Genomic DNA, 19,125 nt, shown 5'->3' with positions numbered 1-19,125 from the left:
TGAACAAAGTAGTACTTTATCAAAGAGACTAAAACTATAGAAACAAAAACAGAAATTCTGGAGCTAAAGAACTTGATAAATGAGACAAGGAATGCATTTAGAGAGCACTGGAAACACAGCAGCCCAGGTGGAGAGAGAATTAGTGAACTCAAGTACACAAACCTAGAAATGAGCCAGCAGAAAGAAGAAAATTAAAGAGGTAAAAAGTGAAACAACTCTACAAGAATTATCTGACTACATTAGAAAAAGGAACCTAAGGTAATATGTATACCAGAAGGAAAAGAGGGAAACAGGTAGCTTACTCAAAGAAATAATTTATGAGAATTTTATAAGCCAAAGGGGAAAAAAATGGACTTTAGAATAGAGAAAGTTAACAGAATACCTAATTATATCAATGCAAAAAGATCATCTCCAAGACTGATTTTATACAAACTGTCAAAAGTTAACGGCAAAGAAAGAATTCTTAAAGCAGCCAGTGGGGGGAGGGGAAGATTGTAACCTACACACAAAAATAAAAGCATTACATTACCAGATTTCTCAGCAGAAACATTACAAGGCAGAAGAGAGCAGAGGGAAATATTCAAAATATTTACAGAGGAGCAAACAGCTGTGGATACTATATCCAGCAAAGTTATCCTTTGGATAGGAAGAAGAAATAAAGGCTTTCTCAGACAAATGAAAGCTGAGCAACTTTGCCACCAAAAGACCTGCACTACAAGAAATGTTGAAAGGAGCTCTTCTATAAAAAACAAAAAGGTGAAAGTATGCAAAACTCTGAGTCAGATAATTAATGGACAAAAGCATGAAACTGCAAAATCTACTTCAGAAGGGGTTATTAAACATTCAATTACAACAAAGTTTAAAGGGGGGGAAACAGGACATTAACTACACCTACACCATGTTGGTAACAAATATGTAGTATAATAAGGGCTAACTTATGCTGATAAAATCCGAAAAGGGAAAAGGAAAACAACTAAAAGGTATGGATGAAGGAAAATAGGAAGCAATCAAAAAAAGGATTATTGTATGCATGAGACGTTATATACAAACCAACTTAATGGTAACCACGAAACAAAAATCCAGAGTTGAAATAATAAACATAAAAAAAGGAGAAATGGAGAGGGAAAAAAATCATAGAAAAGTGCCAACTAAAATAGTAGGCAGAATCACAAGGAAAAACAAATGATGGAGATACATAACAACCAGAAAACAAAAGACAAAATAGCTGTAGTAAGTCCTTATACACCAATAATCACCCTAAATGTAAATGGACTGAACTCATCAAAGAAGCAAGTCCCAACTACATGCTGCCTGCAGAAGACTCATCTCAGCTCCAAAGACAAACATGGGCTCAAAGTGAATGGGTTGAAGATGATACTGCAATAAATGGCATCCAGAAAAAAAGCAGGTATAGCAGCATTTATATCAAAATAAATAGGATTCAAGATTTTAAAAAAGGAACAGGAGACAAAGATGAATATTTTATAATGATAGAGGTAGAAATTCATCAAGAAGGCATAACACTTATCAATATAATTTGCACCCAACTTGGGAGCAGCCAAAATATAAAAAGCAATTACTAATAGACCTAAAGGAGAAAATGACAAAAATGCAATTATAGTAGGGTAACTGAGTATCCAGACACATAGTCAATAAGGAAATACTGACCTTAAGTGACACTTTGGAGCAAATGGACTTGATCAATATTTTTAGAACTTCCATTTTCCATCCCAAATGACAGAATATACATTCTTCTCAAGTACACATGGAACATTCTCAAGGACTGACTATATAATGGAGCAAAAAACTAGTCACAATGATACTAAGGTTGAAATCATACCAACTGTATCTTCCAACCACAATGGTATGAAACTAGAAATTAAATACAAGAAGAAAGATGGGAAAACCACATATGTGGAGATTAAACAACATCCTACTGAACTATCAGGTCAATGAAAAAATAAGATATCAAAAAATATATAAAAATGAAAATGTACCCTGGCTGGTGTGGCTCAGTGGATTGAGCGCTGGCCTGCAAACCAAAGGATCGCTAGTTTGATTCCCAGTCATGGCACATGCCTGAGTTGCAGGCCAGGTCCCCGGTAGGGGATGTGCGAGAGGCAACCACACGCTGATGTTTCTCTCCTTCTCTTTCTCCCTCCCTTCCCTTCTCTCTAAAAATAACTAAATAAAATCTTTTTTAAAAAATGAAAATGCAACATACCAAAGTCTTATAACAAAGGATTTACAGCAGAAGCCACATTGAGACTGGTAGGAAGGGCAGAGAACCAAAAAGGGCTGGCCTTTTCCTATGGGCAGTGGCTAAGATCTAGAGGGGTATCTCAGCTACAAAGGCTCCCCCTGAGGAGCTGAGATGTCAACCCCATACCATGATCCCCAACCTAGAGCACCAGAACTGGAAAGAGGTGTCCACATAATTGTCTATAAAAATCAGCGGGATTCTGTCTTCCAGGAATAGATAAAAATCTGCTAGAGACACACATACACTCTTAAAGGGCCAACACACAAAATATTGTTCACAGCCACTAACCCTGGGCCCCAGTGGAGGAAGGTTGGAGCAGAATAGAGTCATGTAACAAGAGAATGGGGTATGCAACTCTGTGGAAAGAGCTGAAGACACAGCCAGGCCAGGCAAAGGCAGCCACTAACTGTGTATCACTTCATAGCTCCAAACAGGTTGTCCAGGGCCAGTCACAGGCAGCATCCAACATTGGTCTGAACCAAAGGCCCACCCAAGAGGCCTCAAAACCAACACACTCAGTAACTAGCTTCAGACAACATCACAGCAGAATCCAACTAGCTATACAAGCTACATATCCAAAGGGAGATCTCAGCAACCACCAGACCATGCTGAGGCAAATTTCACTTTTTGTGGTCAGCACCTTCATAGTAGCTCCTACACTGTGGTATGGGTCAGTCCTCACAGCCAATAGCCTGAGGGACAGCCACACGAACAGGCCAATAGCAACGAAGAATAAATTACAACAGGAGGCCCCATATAACCCATATATGAGACATTCCTGGAATATCCAGCTCAGGTGATTAAAGAGATTGCTCCACTGGATTCCACAGGACACCAACTACCAAAGGTCACCCTACCAAGACAGGGAATCATAGCAGATCTACCTATTATGTAGAAACAAACGTAAACAGGCAGCCAAAATGGGGAGACAAATATGTGCCAAATGATATACTTGAGAAATCGCTAGGAACAGCTAAATGAAATGAAGGCAAGCAATGTACAAGATATGATCTCAAAAAAAATGATGATAAGAATGCTGAAGGAACTAAATGAGAACTTCAACAAAGAGACAGCATGCAATAGAAACCAAAAAAAAAAAAAAAAAGAACCTGTCAGGAATCAAGAATATAATACCTGAAACAAAGAATACACTAAAAGGAATAAAGCACTATGAATGAAGCTGAAGGAAGTGGAGAACTGAATCAGTGATTTGGAAGACAAGGTGCCAGAAAATATCCAATCACCACAGAAAGAAAATAATTAATTAATTAATTTTAATTAATTAAAGGTGAGGATGGTTTAAGAAACCTTTGGAAAACACAAACTATAACAACATCTGTAGCACCAGTATACCAGAAGAAGAGAGAGAGCAAGGAATTGAGAACCTATATGAAGAAGTAATGACTGAAAACTTTCTTAACCTGGTGAAATACAAAGACACACAAATCCAGGAAGCTCAGAGAGTCCCACACAAAATGAACCCAAAGAGGCCCACAACAAGACACATCATAATTAAAATGGCAAAGTTTAAAGACAAAGAGTGAATCTTAGAAGCAGCAAGAGCAAGACAGTGACTTACCTACAAGGGAGCCCCCATAACACAGTAAGAATTTCTCAAAAGAAACATTTCAGGCCAGAAAGGATAGCCACATAATAGACAAGTGATGAAAAGCAAGGACCTACAAGTAAGACTACTTTCCCAGCAAGGTTATCATTTAAAATTGAAGGAGAAATAAAGAGTTTCCCAGGCAAGAGAAAGTTAAAGTAGTTTTTTACCACTGAGTTATAATTCATTTTTACCTGTATTACAAGAAATGTTAAAGGGTCTTCTTTAAATAGAAAAAAAACAGGAATATAGTTATAAAGAACAAAATGGCAATAGATATGTACCTATAAATAATTACTTTAAAAGTAAATGGCTTAAAGGCTCTAATCAAAAGACACAAGGTGAGTGAATGAATAGGAAAACAAGATCTATATACATTCTGTCTACAAGAAACCCACCTCAGAACAAACGACACACACAGACTAAAAGTAAAGAAATGTAAAATGATCTTTCATAAAAATAGAACCTGGGGTAGCAATACTTATAATACACAAAATAGACTTCGAAATAAAAGCCATGGCAAGAGACAAAGAAGGGAGTTCTGGCCAAGATGGAGGTGTAGGTAGATATACTTTGCCTCCCTGCACAACCAAAAGAGGGACAAAAACAAATTTAAAAACAAAAAAATAACCAAAACTGCCAGAAAGTGAACTGTATGGAAGTCCCACAACCAAGGAATTAAAGAAGAAACATTCATCCAGACTGGTAGGAAGGGTGGAGACAGGCAGCAGGGGTAGAGAAGACCCCCAGAAAGGCAGTGGCTGGTGGACCGGGTGGTTCTACATTTGCGTGCGAACAATCTGAGAGGAAAAACTGGGGAGCAAGACAGACCGTGCAACCCAGGGTTCCAGTGTGGAGAAATAAAGTCTCAAAACCTCTCACTAAAAAAACCTATGGGGTTTGAGCAGACGAGAGAAATTTCCCGCCTCACAGGAGAGTTCATTGGACAGACCCACAGTATCCTAGAATGTACACAAACAAACCCACCTGGGAATCAGCACCAGAAGGGCCCAATTTGCTTGTGGGTAGTGGGGGAAGTGACTGAAAGCCAGACAAGAGCTGAGCAAGTGGCACTGTTCCCTCTCAGACCCGTCCCCCACATACTACGCCATAACGCAGCAACAGGGGTTGCCCCACCCTGGTGAACACCTAAGGCTTCCCCCCTTACAATGTAACAGGTGCACCAACACAAAGAAAATATTGCCCAAATGAAAAAACAGATCCATCCTCCAGAAAAAATACAACTAAGTGATAAAGAGATAACCAACTTATCAAATGCAGAGTTCAAAACACTGGTAATCAGGATGCTCACAGAAATGGTTGAGTATGGTCACAAAATAGAGAAAAAAATGAAGGCTATGAAAAGTGAAATAAAGGAAAATGTGCAGGGAAACAACAGTGACAGGAAGGAAACCACAATTCAAATCAACGATTTGGAGCAGCAGGAAGAAAGAAACATTCGACCAGGACAGAATGAAGAAACAAGAATTCAAAAAAATGAGGAGAGGCGTAGAAACCTCTGGGACAACTTTAAACATTCCAATATCTGAATCATAATGCTTTTCTGGATGCCAGAAAGAGAAGAGGAAGAGCAAGAAATTGAAAACTTATTTAAAACAATAATGAAGGAGAACCTCCCCAATCTGTCCAAGGAAAGGGACTTCCAGGAAGTCCAGGAAGCTAAGAGAGTCCAAAAGAAGCTGGAACCAAGGAAGCACACACCAAGGCACATCATAATTACATTAATCAAGATTAAAGATAAGAAGAGAATCTTAAAAGCAGCAAGAGAAAAGGAGACAGTTACCTACAAAGGAGTTCCCATAAGACTGTCAGCTGATTTCTCTGAAGAAACCTTACAGAAAAGGAGCTGGAAAGAAGTATTCCAAGTCATGAAAGGCAAGGACCTACATCCAAGATGTCTCTATCCAGCAAAGCTCTCATTTAAAATGGAAGGGCAGATAAAGTGCTTCTCAGATAAGGTCAAGTTAAAGGAGTTCATCATCACTAAGCCCTTATTATATGAAATGTTTAAGGGACTTACCTAACAAAAAGAAGATGATCAAAACTATGAATAGTAAAATGACAACAAACTCACTACTATCAACAACTGAACCTAAAACTGAAACAAACTAAGGAAATAACTAGAACAGGAACAGACTCAGAGAAATGGAGATCACATGGAGGGTTATCATTGGGGAGGGGGTGGGGGGAGAATGGGGGAAAAGGTACAGAGAATAAGAAGCATAAATATAAGTACAAAATAGACAGGGGGACGGTAAGAATAGTATAGGAAATGGAGAAGCCAAAGAACTTATATGTACAACCCATGGGCATGAACTCAGGGAAGAGAGGGAATGTTGGTGGGAGTGGGGTGCAGGGCAGAGGGGAGTGAAGGGGAGAAAAAATGGGACAACTGTAATAGCATAATCAATAAAATATATTTTAAAAGAGAGATAAAGGAGGACATTACACATTGCTAAAGGGATCAGTCCAACAGAGGATAAAACCCTTGTAAATATTTATGCAATGAAAACAGGAACACCCAAATATACAAAGCAAATTTTGATGGTCATAAGAAAGAGACTGACAGTAAATAAAGTCACAGTAGGGGATTTTAACCACACATCCCCCCACACACACACTGACATCAATAAACAGATCTTCCAGACAAAAAATCAACAAGGAAACATCACCCTTAAATGACACACTAGATCACTGCAGAGCCTTTCCTCCTAAAGCAGCAGAATATACATTCTTTTCAAGTGCACATGGAACCTTTTCTAGGATAGATTAACATTTTAGGATACAAAACAAGTCTCAATAAATTTAAGAAGACTGAAATCATATCAAGCATCTTCTTTGACCACAATGGTGTGATACTAGAAATCAAACACAAGAAAAAAAACTGAAAAACACCCAAACACATAGAGGCTAAAGACATGTTACTAAACAATAAATGAATTAACAATGAGATCAAGGAAGAAGTCAAAGGATACCTTGAAATGAAAGAAACACAACACCTAACACCCAAAGTTAGTGGGACACAATGAAAACAGTCTTAAAAGGAAAATTCATATAATTACAAGGCCTACCTCAAGAAACAACAAAAATATCAATAAACAACCTAACTTCATATGTAAAGAAACTAGAAAAAGAACAACAAAGCCCAAAGTCAGTAGAAAGGAGATAATAAAGAGCAGAGCAGGAACAAACAAATCATATCTAAAAAAACAATACAAAAGATTAATAAAGCCAAGAACTGGTTCTATGAAAAGACAAACAAAATTGACAAAGCTTTAACCAGACTCATCAAGAAAAAAGAGAGGACCCAAATAAATAAAATCAGAAATGAAAGAGAAATGACAGCTGACACCAATAAAATACCAAGGATTGTAAGAAAATATTACAAACTATATGCCAACAAATGATATAATCTGGATGAAATGGCTAAATTCCTAGAAACATACAATCTTCCAAAACTGAATCGGGATAAATCAGAAAATCTGAATTGACAGAATACAGCTAATAAAACTGAGGCAGTAATGAAAAAACTCCTAACAAACAAAAGTCCTAGGATAGTTTCACAGGTGAATTTTACCCAACATCCAAAGAAGAACTAACACTATCCTTCTCAAACTATTCCAAAAAATTCAAGAGAAGGGAAGATTCTCAAGCTCATTTTATGAGGCCAGCATTATTCTAATTCCAAAAGCAGATAAAGGCACTCCAAGAAAAGAAAATTATAGGCCAATACCCCTGATGAACATAGGTGCTAAAATCTTCATCAAAATATTAGCAAACTGAATCCATCAACACATTAAAAAATCATACACCATGATCAACTGAGATTTATTCTGAGGATGCAGTATTGGTACAGTATCCACAAATCAATAAATGTAATACACTACATAAATAAAATAAATGAAAAAAATCATACCATCATACTATCAATAGATGCAGAAAAAGCATTCGATAAAATTTAGTAGCCATTTATTGTAAAAACTCTCATCCAACTGGGAATAGAGGGAACATACCTCAATGTAATAAAGGCCACATATGACAAACCCACAACCAACATCATGCTTAATGGGCAAAACTAAAAGCATTTCCCTTAAGATTGGCAACAACAGGGATGTCTGCTTTCACCACTCTTAGTCAACATAGTACTAGAAGTCCCAGTCACCACAATCAGACAAGAAGAAGAAATAAAAGGCATCCAAACTGAAAAGGAAGAAATAAAACTGCCATAATTTGCAGGTGATATGACACTGTATATAGAGAACCCTAAAAATTCCAAAAAAAAAACACCCCACTACAACTGATAAATGAATTCAGGGAAACACAAATACAAAACAAATACCCAGAAATCAGTTGCATTTTTGTACACCAATAATGATCTATCAGAAAGGGAAACTAAGAAAACAATCCCACTAACAATTTCATCAGAAGAAAAATACCTAGGAATAACTTTAACCAAGGAAGTAAAAGATCTTACTCAGAAAATTATAACACAATGAAGAAGATACAAATAAATGGAAGCATATACCATGCTCATGGATAGGAAGAATTAACATCATTAAAATACCCATACTACCCAAATTAATCTATAGATTCATTGCAATTCCTATATATTTATACAAGTGTATTTCACATAACTAGAATATTCCAACAGTTTATATAGAATCACAAAAGACCCTCAATAGCCACAGCAATCTTGAGAAAAAAGAACATAGTTGGACAAATCACACTACCTGATATCAAACTATACCACAAAGCCATAGTAATCAAAACAACATAATGCTGGCATAAGAACAGACATATACAGATCAACAGAACAGAATAGAGGGCCCACGAATAAACCCTCACCTATACAATCAATCAATATTTGACCAAGGAGGCAAGAACATAAATGAGGTTGAGAAAATTGGACAGATATGTGCAAAAATGTGAAAATAGACAAGCTTCTTACAACATACACAAGAATAAATTCAAAATGGATTAGAAACTTAAATGTAAGACTCAATACAATAAAAATTCTAGAACACATAGGTAGTAAAATCTCAGATAACTCTCTTAGCAATATTTTTTTCTGATCTACCTCCTCTGACAAAGGAAGCACAAGAAAAAATAAACAAATGGTACTACATCATAATAAAACGTTTTTGCACAACAAAAGAATCCATCAACAAAATGAAAAAAGACAACCCATTGCCTGAAAGAACATATTTGCCAAGATACATATGATGTGGGGTTAATATCCAAAATTTATAAAAATCTCAACACCAAACAACAAACAATCCAACTAAAATATAGGTGATGGACCTAAATAGACGCTTCTCCAGAGAGGACATACAAATTGCCAACAGACATGTGAAAATATGCTCAATGTCACTAATCAATGGAGAGACACAAATGAAAACCACGAAGAGATTTCACCTCACACCTGTCAGAAGAGTTATTAGCAATAAAACAACAGTATTGGTGAAGATGTGGAGAAAAGGGAACCCTTGTGCATTGTTGGTGGGAATGCAAATTGGTGCAGCCACTGTGGAAAACAGTATGGAGTTTCCTCAAAAAATTAAAATTGAACTGCTGTATGACCCAGCGATTCCACTTCTGGGAATATAACTGAAGAAACTCAAAACACTAATTCAAAAGAATATATGCATCCCTATGTTTATTGCAGCATTATTTACAATAGCCGAGATTTGGATGCACTCCAAGTGCCCACCAGTAGACAAGTGGAAAAAAATCTGTGGCACATTTACACAATGGAAGGCTACTTGGCTGTAAAAAAAGACGGAACTCTTACCTTTTGGAACAACATGGACGGACGTGGAGAGTATTATGCTTAGTGAAATAAGCCAGTCAGAGAAAGACAGCACATGATTTCACTTATATGTGGAATCTAATGAACAAAATAAACTAACAAAATTAAAAAAGACTCACAGATATAGAAAACAGAGTGTTAGCTGTTACAGCAGAGAGGGTTTGGGGGGCTGGGTGAAAAAGGTGAAGGGATTAAGAAAAAACAAAATTAAAAAACACTTCATAGACACTGACAACAATATGATGATTACCAGAGGGAAAGGGGTTGGAGGGAGGTAGAAGAGGGTAAAGGGATAAGTGGTAATGAAAGGAGATTTGACTTTGGGTGGTAAACACACAATACAATATACAGGTAACATATTAGAGAAATGTATACCTGAAACCTATAAATTATATTAAATAATATCACCCCAATAAAATAAAAAAAACATAAAATAAAAAATTTAGGAACAAGAAAGTGGGCATAAAATAGAAAAATACCAGAAAACATTGTAACCAATGTTGAAAATCCCTAGGTCACTGGGATTAGCCTCAAGTCTTTAGTAATGCGCTAATTAAACAATTTACATAATTCTTAACTGCAAAGCAAGACAAATGTCTTGCCTAACCTATACCAATACTCTGAATATTAATCAATAGAGATCAAATAAAATTACCTGTAAACTCTAGGGTATCTAATTTTAACCCACTGATATTTAATATTTCCCTCCAAATTCAGATGAGACCTACACAATTATAGATCTATTCTAGCCACATTAACTTTAAGCAGTTGGTATTATTATTATCATATTTAAAGATAAGAAAATGGAGTATTAAAGAAGTAAAATAACTCATCCAAGGTCACATAACTAATAAATATAGAGGGGTGTGTTACAAGCCAAGTCTGACTCAAAGCCGATGCTTTTCACCACTATGTTCCTAAGTCCTTACCACCTCTGTGCAGGTCAACAGATTTAAAGAGGGGTTCATGAGAGGAAGCAGTTCCATGGATACTATCTATTGTGCACTGCCCAGCACGAGACAACCTCATTCCCTGGACCCTGAACAGGAAAAGAAAATCAGGTCTCTTCCAATAACCCTCTTTCCTTAAATAAGTTTAAAATTTTAAAAACCTCCTTGGTCCACATTCTTTTTTCATATGTAATTTGAGAGTTAGATCAAAGTCTAGGATAGCTGCAGAGAGAAAGACAGAATCAATTAATATCAAATGACAGAAATACACGGGAATTTTCAAAGAGGTGATTCGAACTACCTTTTATGGGCTCTAACGTGAAAAAGTTGCTTTGGAAAGAAATGACTCCTGTCAAGTGTCACTTAAGGAAAAACACTAAATGCTAATAAATAGGTACATTACATTTATATAGTCATCTCAAATTCAAAGGGAAGTTAGCGTATATAGTGTTATATTTTAAGATTAGACAGATATATTTGAGCAGTTGTCCCAGTAACTTATGAGGTAATCAATGAAATTCAGTTACACTCACAGTGGCTAAAAACAAATATAAAAATCATTCAAGAATGACCTCAAATAGTCTTTATTCTCTATGGTACAAGAGACCAATCACAAGCCCATCTGTGTGAGACCTAGTAAATAAAAACATTATTTGAGAGGGACACAAAGATAAGGATGGATTGCCGAGAGTAAAAAGTCATTTATTAGAATGTGACAAGCTTTTAAATGTTTGCACTATCATTAACTGCCTGGTTCTCTGGTTTGCACACCTGTGGCTTCCATCTAAAACTATGGCAGCACCAAACTTGAAAGTAGGCTCATGTGTAAGACACTAGCTCCCTCTTCTGACCCCTTTCAAGTATTGCATGCACACCAGTTACTGAAGGGAATAACTTATAAATCCATAAATTAATAATATCTAAGGTAATATTTCCCATATAATTTTATATTTGAAATTATCTAAATAAACCTAAACTTAGCTTAATAAAAATAGGAAAGCAGATCTTTTCATTATTCTATGGAAAGAAAACCAACTATGTTCCTTAATGTTTTAAAAGTTTATATATTAGCTGATTTTATCACAAAAGGACTCATGGACATGGATAACAGTGTGGTGATTGCTGGGGGGAGGAGAGTATAAGGGGACTAAATGGTAATGGAGAAAAGAATACAATAAAGATTAATTTTTTTAAATTACTATATTATAATAACTAACATACGTAGACCTCACTGTGTGCCAGGTCCTAGGTATGAATAAACTAGTTTAATCCTAACAACAACCTCATGAGATAGGCACTCATCTTACAAGTGTGTAAAGCGAGGCACAATGAAGTTAACATGCCCCCAAATTTTGCACCTACCTGGGTAGTAAGTGGTAAGGCTAAAGTTGAAACTCAGCAACTGTGACTCTTATTAACTGTGAGTCTTAATTATACCCAAAATATCTCTCTGAGGTAGAATGCAGTTGAAATAATAAAATAAAACATGGTAAAATAGAATTTTAAGTTGTAAGGAAAATTACAAGTAAGTCATCCAAACCTCTCATTTTCAACAAAATCCCAAATAGAACAAAAACATTACATGAAATAGTCTTGGTCATTTTCACATTCCTCCTCACTTGAAAATTCTGATCTTCTAGGTTTCTATGATGTTTTCATGCATTCTTTTCACTCCCCATTTCTTTTTCCTTCAAACTATGCCCTTACTTACCTAGATCTGGTTCTTCAAAGGAAAAGGAAAAACTAAACCATACTGTATGCTTTATTTTTCTTCTGTAAAGCAGGACCACTTACCTACTCCTACCTCAGTGAAATACTAAGATCTTTTAAAAACATGTACATTATTTAAGACAGTAAATCCAAACAGCATTATCAATTCCTTCTCACGGCAAATTAAAACACTCTCATCTGTCTGGAAATTCTTAGAGTATTCCTACTTACAATCAGGGCTGACAGACCAGATAATCTAAAATCTCTAAAAATACTAACTTTATTTTCAAATAGGATATGAAGGTACATTATCTAATGATCTGCAGTTCAAAACGAGCTCTACCTAGAACATTTCTAGATTCCATAGTTTGCCTACATAAAAAGTTATTTATCATACCAAACATTCAGAACATGTAATGATCGAAACATGGGGTAACCAAACTCACTGTCTTTCATGACCAAAAGATTTACCATGGGTGAGAACAAAAGCTTCATTTAGATTTCTTTTTTACAACTATGTTTTCATTTCACAGTGTTAATTTAAAGTACACTTAGACGTACAGATTTAATGAAAGTCCAAAGTATTAAAGACATATAAACTGCAGGAGTTTTAATTTGTTAGATCCAAAAACAAGATGGTTCTATTTTACTATAATAACGGATCACATTGCCAAAAAATTTAATAAGATTATTCTTATCTCCCAAATCTAAGCATAACAAAAACAGCACAGGTAACACACAGGAAAAGGTGCTGAGGAGCCAACTCCCTGCAGATCCCAGAACCATTTTTACCTCGGTCTGCAGGATGGCAGCCCTTTGTTCCTTAGCAGTCAAGGACTCCTTCAGCACTTCGATGTGTTGCTTACTGTCTGAGAACTGGTTCGTGAGAGTTTCTAGCTTTGTCTGTAGAGCTAGTAGTTCTGTGTCCTTTCTGGAGAGCTCCTGCTTTACCTGACCAATCTATGGAAAAAAAGAAACTCTGTAAGGAAAGAAGAAGTGAAACAACCACCTCTGATCTGGATCTCTGACAGATCTAAGTCACAACATATGAAACTAAAAGCAGCACTAATTCATCTGTTTGCATAATCTAACCTTAGGTAACCACCCCCCACCAATAAAACCCATAAAGCTTATTTGACTAATAAGGAAATTTCCACTTTTCATTTATTGTGTCTCCTAAACATTTTTGAAATCCCTCAGAAACAGAATGGAAGGAGAAAAACCCCCATCAATGAGATGACTACGAGACCGCAGTAGACACACGAGCAACACCGCTCTGATAAAACGGCTTCTGCTTCGTGAAGTCAGCGCCTTCAGAACATGAAGCAGTGTTAGTGCAGATGTAACTCAGAGGGAAAAAAGTAAGGTCCTAGTATTGCTATCTAAATTTAAATTCAAACACTGACACTGATGTATTTTTATTTTTTCATAAATCTTTTTCTCAGTCTCAAACAAAAGTTTACATAAAATCCTTATCGTAAAAGCTACTTTGTATAATAAGACATTATAAATGTGTGCTTTTTAAAAATCCTAGAATTTTGATGAGGTAGGAGTATTGACCTAAAAGAAGATTCCACTTACAAAGTTGTATCACCTACAACACGTCATTCCAACTAAGTGGAGATGACCTAAACAGAGGCTGCAGGAAGCTCGTTCTGTAGGAATCTGCACGTGTGATTTCACAGAGTAACCCACACGTCAGCAGGTGCCGTTCATTCTCCTATAAACTTCTCATCTTAACTTAGAGAACACTTATTTCTAACATCTCCTTTACATTTCTGTGTTTCTAAGAATTTTTTAAACAGTCTTTTATTCTAAATGTAAGTCTAATTCACAGAAGTCAGATCTAATTTTCCATTATGTATACTGCCTAGCAAGGTAACTGTGCACTGAAAGAGTAATTATTTGAAGTATAAATATGACAAGAAGCCAGTAATTTCAGTAGTGCTGATGAAACAAAAGGTATTTTTTATTTTTTTAAGTAGAATGTATGTATTTTATTGTAATAACCTTGGATATAATGGGCAAAGCTTTCCAGAATAATTATCAATGAGGAAATATATTAATTAAAATTAGACTTTTTAAAAACCAAAAAAATAAATTTCTAATTTTCTCTACTGTTTCAGCAAGGAGACAAGCCTTTTTCTCATGTGTATGAAATCTCCATTTACAGTTATAGTTTTCAATCAACAAATACCTGTGTATTTGTTGCATGCAAAGCAGTTGAGGATCTAAGTACATCAGTGGAAGGAAACTGTAAATGGCAACTATTTTCACCCTGTTATACAGATATGCAGCAGGGGTTACCACATCCTGTAATGGTACAGTGTCTCTCATGACACTCCTTTACCAACAAACATCAAACGTTAGTATTATCCTAGCCCAAACATACACAATGCACCAAGAATGCACCTGTATGAATGCTCAGGAGGAGTGTTCAAAGTGTTAACACTTCCTCAGCTGAACAACTATGTATGGCTTAAAGATTATTCAAATTTCTCATCATGTGATCAGAAATAAATTGAAAATGTCAGTTTCCGCTGTGGCCAGTGTGGCTCAGTTGGTTGGAGCATTGTCCTGTACACCAAAAGGTCATGGGTTCAACTCCAGTCAGGGAACATGCCTGGCAAGGGCTCGGTTCCTAGATGGGGAGTGTACAGGGGGCAACCAATTGATGTTTCTCTCTCTTTCTCTCTGGAATCAAACAAACAAATCTCAGTTCCCTATCATCTGCATTATTAATCTTCCAATAATGCTACACTGACCATAAAAACTGAGAAAAATAAAGAAAATATTCTAAATGTAAAGCAGAGTTTAGAAGCACAAATTCTGCTTAAAAGTTAGGAATATAAGACTTTGCAGTCACTTACACATGAAGATGAGTATGTCTTTTAGTAATTATTTTACCTCTCTAAGCCTTGGTTTCCTAATCAGTAATACGGAGAGAGTAAACCAGTCCCACTGTATTGCTCAGAGATTAAATAAAATAATGTATGGAATGTGTTGTTTGACACACACAAAAAAATTAGTAGTTGCTGAGAATAAAAAAGAGAAGCTATGGATTAACTTCTCCTCTAGATAATATATGGTTACCAACCAAATTAGACTCTTTCAGACAAAATGTTCCCCTTCTCTATCTGTAAAGTGGTTCATAAATAGCAAACACACCGAATTAGCATATGGTATTTTTAACGCTACTTTCCAGTCTTATCCCACAATTATTTTAAGAAAAACAGTTTTTTTCTGACACTTGTGTACCAAATGTGTACACAGACTCGTATAGGGAAGTAGAGGGAAGAGCTTATGAGCACAGGTTCTGGAACCAGATTACTGACATAAAAATCAAACTCTGCCTCTTAGAGCTGTGCTTCCTAAGCACCACTCTGTTACCTCAGTTTCTTCATCTATAAATTGGGATTGATAACAGACCTATGTTAGTGCATTATACAATCTTATAGTCAGTGCTCAAGTGTTAGCGATTTTATTATTATATTTTGTAATGAATTTTAAGTTCCTTAGAAAAAAGAATGAACTAGGTTTAGAGACTTTTAATAAGTTTCATGCTAATTCTGATTTACTAGACAACTGTAAATAAGTTAATCACTTTCAATATATCTGTTCTAAAGAAAGTAACATTTGTTGCAAAATCACCAAATGGGGACCTAAAGATGATGTCTACACATGCAGATAAAGCACTTTACTCAACAATTTCAAATTCAAATGAATACTAGGTGATGGACCTGGGACAGTTGCATATTTCTAAGAAGAAAGAGAGACTACCATTCTTACAAGCCAACAAGTCTCTATAACAGGAAAGAAGCTGAGAAAAAATAAGCTTTGAAGTACCATCCATACAGCGAAAACAGCAACAGTAAAGAACCAGGTACAGGGCTTTCAGAACGTGTGAGGGCTCACTGCACACAAGTGACATATGGTTCAAACTGCCAAACAGGAGCCGGTTAAAGAGCAGAGCAGGCTGGTTAGTGCCAGTACTGGGCAAAGCTGCCAACCATAGAAAACAGAAGTATAAGCCACCCAGAAGCCAGAGCCAGCAGGGTCCCACTGTGGGATCGCTGCACACAAAAGGGTAAATCTTACGGCAAAGACCTCAGCCTGAAGACCAGCCGCTCTCTTTTTCAGCTCCTCCCCTTGAGCCTCTTTCGAACTTAGTTCCTCCTTCAGTTGCTCTACCTGTCACGACATTGTTATTTTTTACTCATGTGTCAACTTCGGTCTTATTACCTGCTTTTGAGTCAGAGCAGTAACTGGAAATAACAATTACATATAACACAATCAAATCTGTCTCCCTAATTACCTCTTCAAAGGTAGATGGTTTCTCTGTTTTTGCAAGGTGTTTTAAGTGAACTTGAATGGGCTAATCAGCAAATGGGAAGCAGCACTTACACTCTAGTAAATTTGTTCTCGAATATAGGGCTAAAACTCCAAACTAACAGTAAGTTGGATATGTGAATCTGTAAGTTTCAAATTAACATGAAATTGGCAGCAGTCATTGATAACATTCTTAAAATAATAGAGAAATATTCTAAAGATTTATATGCCAGGTATGCGTAACATAGAAAGAGGCCACAAACTGGAGTTGGAATTATAATTGTATCATTCCTTTAAGAGTTTTCACTTCTGAGAAATCAGGGAACTGATACAATTAGTATATGGCAGGGGGATACTCATTTTCTAGGTAATATTTTATAATTACAATTATAATTTTTAATTAAACCACACAAACCTGATAAATTAGTAACCTAATAACTAAATCTTCCAATTTGCCTAAAATGGCTTTAGATATAAGAAAAGAATATTGTGACTGAATTAATAATACAGACTGATGTGTCTCAGTGACACCGATCTTACTTTATATATACCTCAGTCACTCAAGGGGAACAATAAACCCGATACAAATGGATCTTCTCCAAGAGAGCAAAGGGCTTTCCTTTACAGAACTATATTTGAAGAAAAAACATGATTTTATGTAAGCCATTTCTGAAAATAAAAATTTGAGGGGTGCGCTGGGTTCACCCTCTGAGGGTTTTGACTTTTAAAATACTTCACAAAAGGTAGAGAACGAGGCCCAGGCTGGGTAGCTCAGATGGTTAGAGCATTATCCCCATATGCCAAAGTTGCAGGTTTGATGCCCCCTCAGGGCACATATAAAATCAACCAATGAATGCATAAGTAAATGGAATAATAAATCAATGTGTATTTCTCCTTCTCTCCCTTTTTCTTTCTCTCTCCCTAAAATCAATAAATAATTTTTTAAAGAGGCAGAGAACTAGATGTCTCACTTGACAGAATTATTTTAGAAGTATTCTTCCCTGAAGTCTGATAAAACAGTATGAAGTTCATCATCATCTCTTTAAAATTACAGTATCACACACCATTACCTTATTTTTCATAAATTTAGAATGACTCCGATAGACCTCCATTTGCTTCATTTCTTCCTCCCGTTCTTCAGTACTCAAAGCCCCATTAGATTTCAGCATCTGAATTTCCTCCTCCAAGTCTCGGAGACCACGTTCCATAGAGGAAATTTTTGAATCCTGAAGACAATGGAAGATTTAGATGTTAAAGTATTCACAAAAAATCAGAGAAGTTAAACAACCCAGTCGGAAAAATGTTAAATATAATAAAAAATAAAATATGCAGGAAAACTGCTGTCTAGCAATTGATACCTTGCTTCTAAAATATACCCGTTACGGTAATTTGGGTGAAAGGAGGGGGACTCATATCAGTAGCATGATTTTTCCTCTATTTCTTCCTCCCATCTGCACCCTTTCGATTAAAGTTGAGAATTAACTAAAGAATTAAAAGCAACAGAAAACTGGTTAAAGATTTTTTGTCCTTGATGCTCAATAAGTATCTAGTGACAATTTTTGTAATATTAACAGTAAAACCTTTTCTAGATATATCTTATCATTTTACTTGTGACTCCATACAGGTTTATTTCTGCCCACAAAGGAGGGGATGCATATGTGTAAGAGGGTTTCAAAGATTTATACAATAATGTGTATAATTATATTTATGATACTTAAGATTTTATAACATCCCGTTGCAGAAAGACAAAGGGATAAATAATCACATTAACAGTTACAGCTTATCATAATAACTTTTTAAAAAATCACTGTCCTTGTAAGTCATGACCTCCGCCAAGTATCTACTAGTAGAATATCCTTTTATATTCAATATCTTGGTTTTGTTTGTTGTATGTAAGATCTAGTAATTACTTTAGATGTCATCAATGACAGGAAGATCACTTTAGATGCTGTCAATTACAGAAAAACTCCAACACAGAACAGATACATTTATATCAATAGTTGCATATGCTTGTTCACCTAAGAAATAAAGACCTTAAAGGTAATCAATTAAGTATAGTTTTTATTTAATTTGGCATTTTAGAGAAACTGTTCCTTTACAAGGTAATTTCGAGACTGACTTCCTGTTGCACTTTAGCTCTAGGACTTGCTGGACTGACTTTCTTTGCTATCATAATTCTTAAAGCACCCAGTAAAGGGTTTTTGTCAGGAAACAACTACAACTAGCTATTTCAGGTCAGGGAGGGAAGGAGGAGCATGCACTCCTCTGTCTTGCACTACATTGCCTTTAAAAATATCACAACAAAAACTTTCTTTTACAAATCTATTCAAAGTAAACTTACATTTGGTTCAAAATTAAATGTATTAATCAGTACAATCACAGACATTGTAAACCTAAACCAGGATTTTTATTTGCTCATTTAAAATCACTGGCCTCA

General features: G+C 35.9%; 1 protein-coding gene across 18 annotated transcripts in view; it reads right to left on the bottom strand.

Moving 5' to 3' along the window:
* Positions 1-19,125, bottom strand: part of ERC1 (ELKS/RAB6-interacting/CAST family member 1) — a 536,970-nt gene that overhangs the window by 404,623 nt on the left and 113,222 nt on the right. For 10 of the 18 annotated variants that reach the window (XM_053920835.2, XM_053920834.2, XM_053920839.2 and 7 more), the window contains 3 exons: positions 17,759-17,914; positions 16,458-16,550; positions 13,152-13,319 (listed from right to left, as the gene is read on the bottom strand). In XM_053920835.2, the coding sequence (XP_053776810.1) occupies positions 13,152-13,319; positions 16,458-16,550; positions 17,759-17,914 (417 nt within the window). The remainder of the gene's footprint in view (positions 1-13,151; positions 13,320-16,457; positions 16,551-17,758; positions 17,915-19,125) is intronic. The other 8 variants (XM_053920841.2, XM_053920842.2, XM_071220993.1 and 5 more) reach the window with 2 other exon arrangements.

Source organism: Desmodus rotundus, chromosome 3 (assembly GCF_022682495.2).
Source record: "Desmodus rotundus isolate HL8 chromosome 3, HLdesRot8A.1, whole genome shotgun sequence".
Taxonomy (NCBI): Eukaryota; Metazoa; Chordata; class Mammalia; order Chiroptera; family Phyllostomidae; genus Desmodus; species Desmodus rotundus.
The sequence above is the reverse complement of the archived record's forward strand: the minus strand, read 5'-3'. Positions and strand labels throughout refer to the sequence as shown.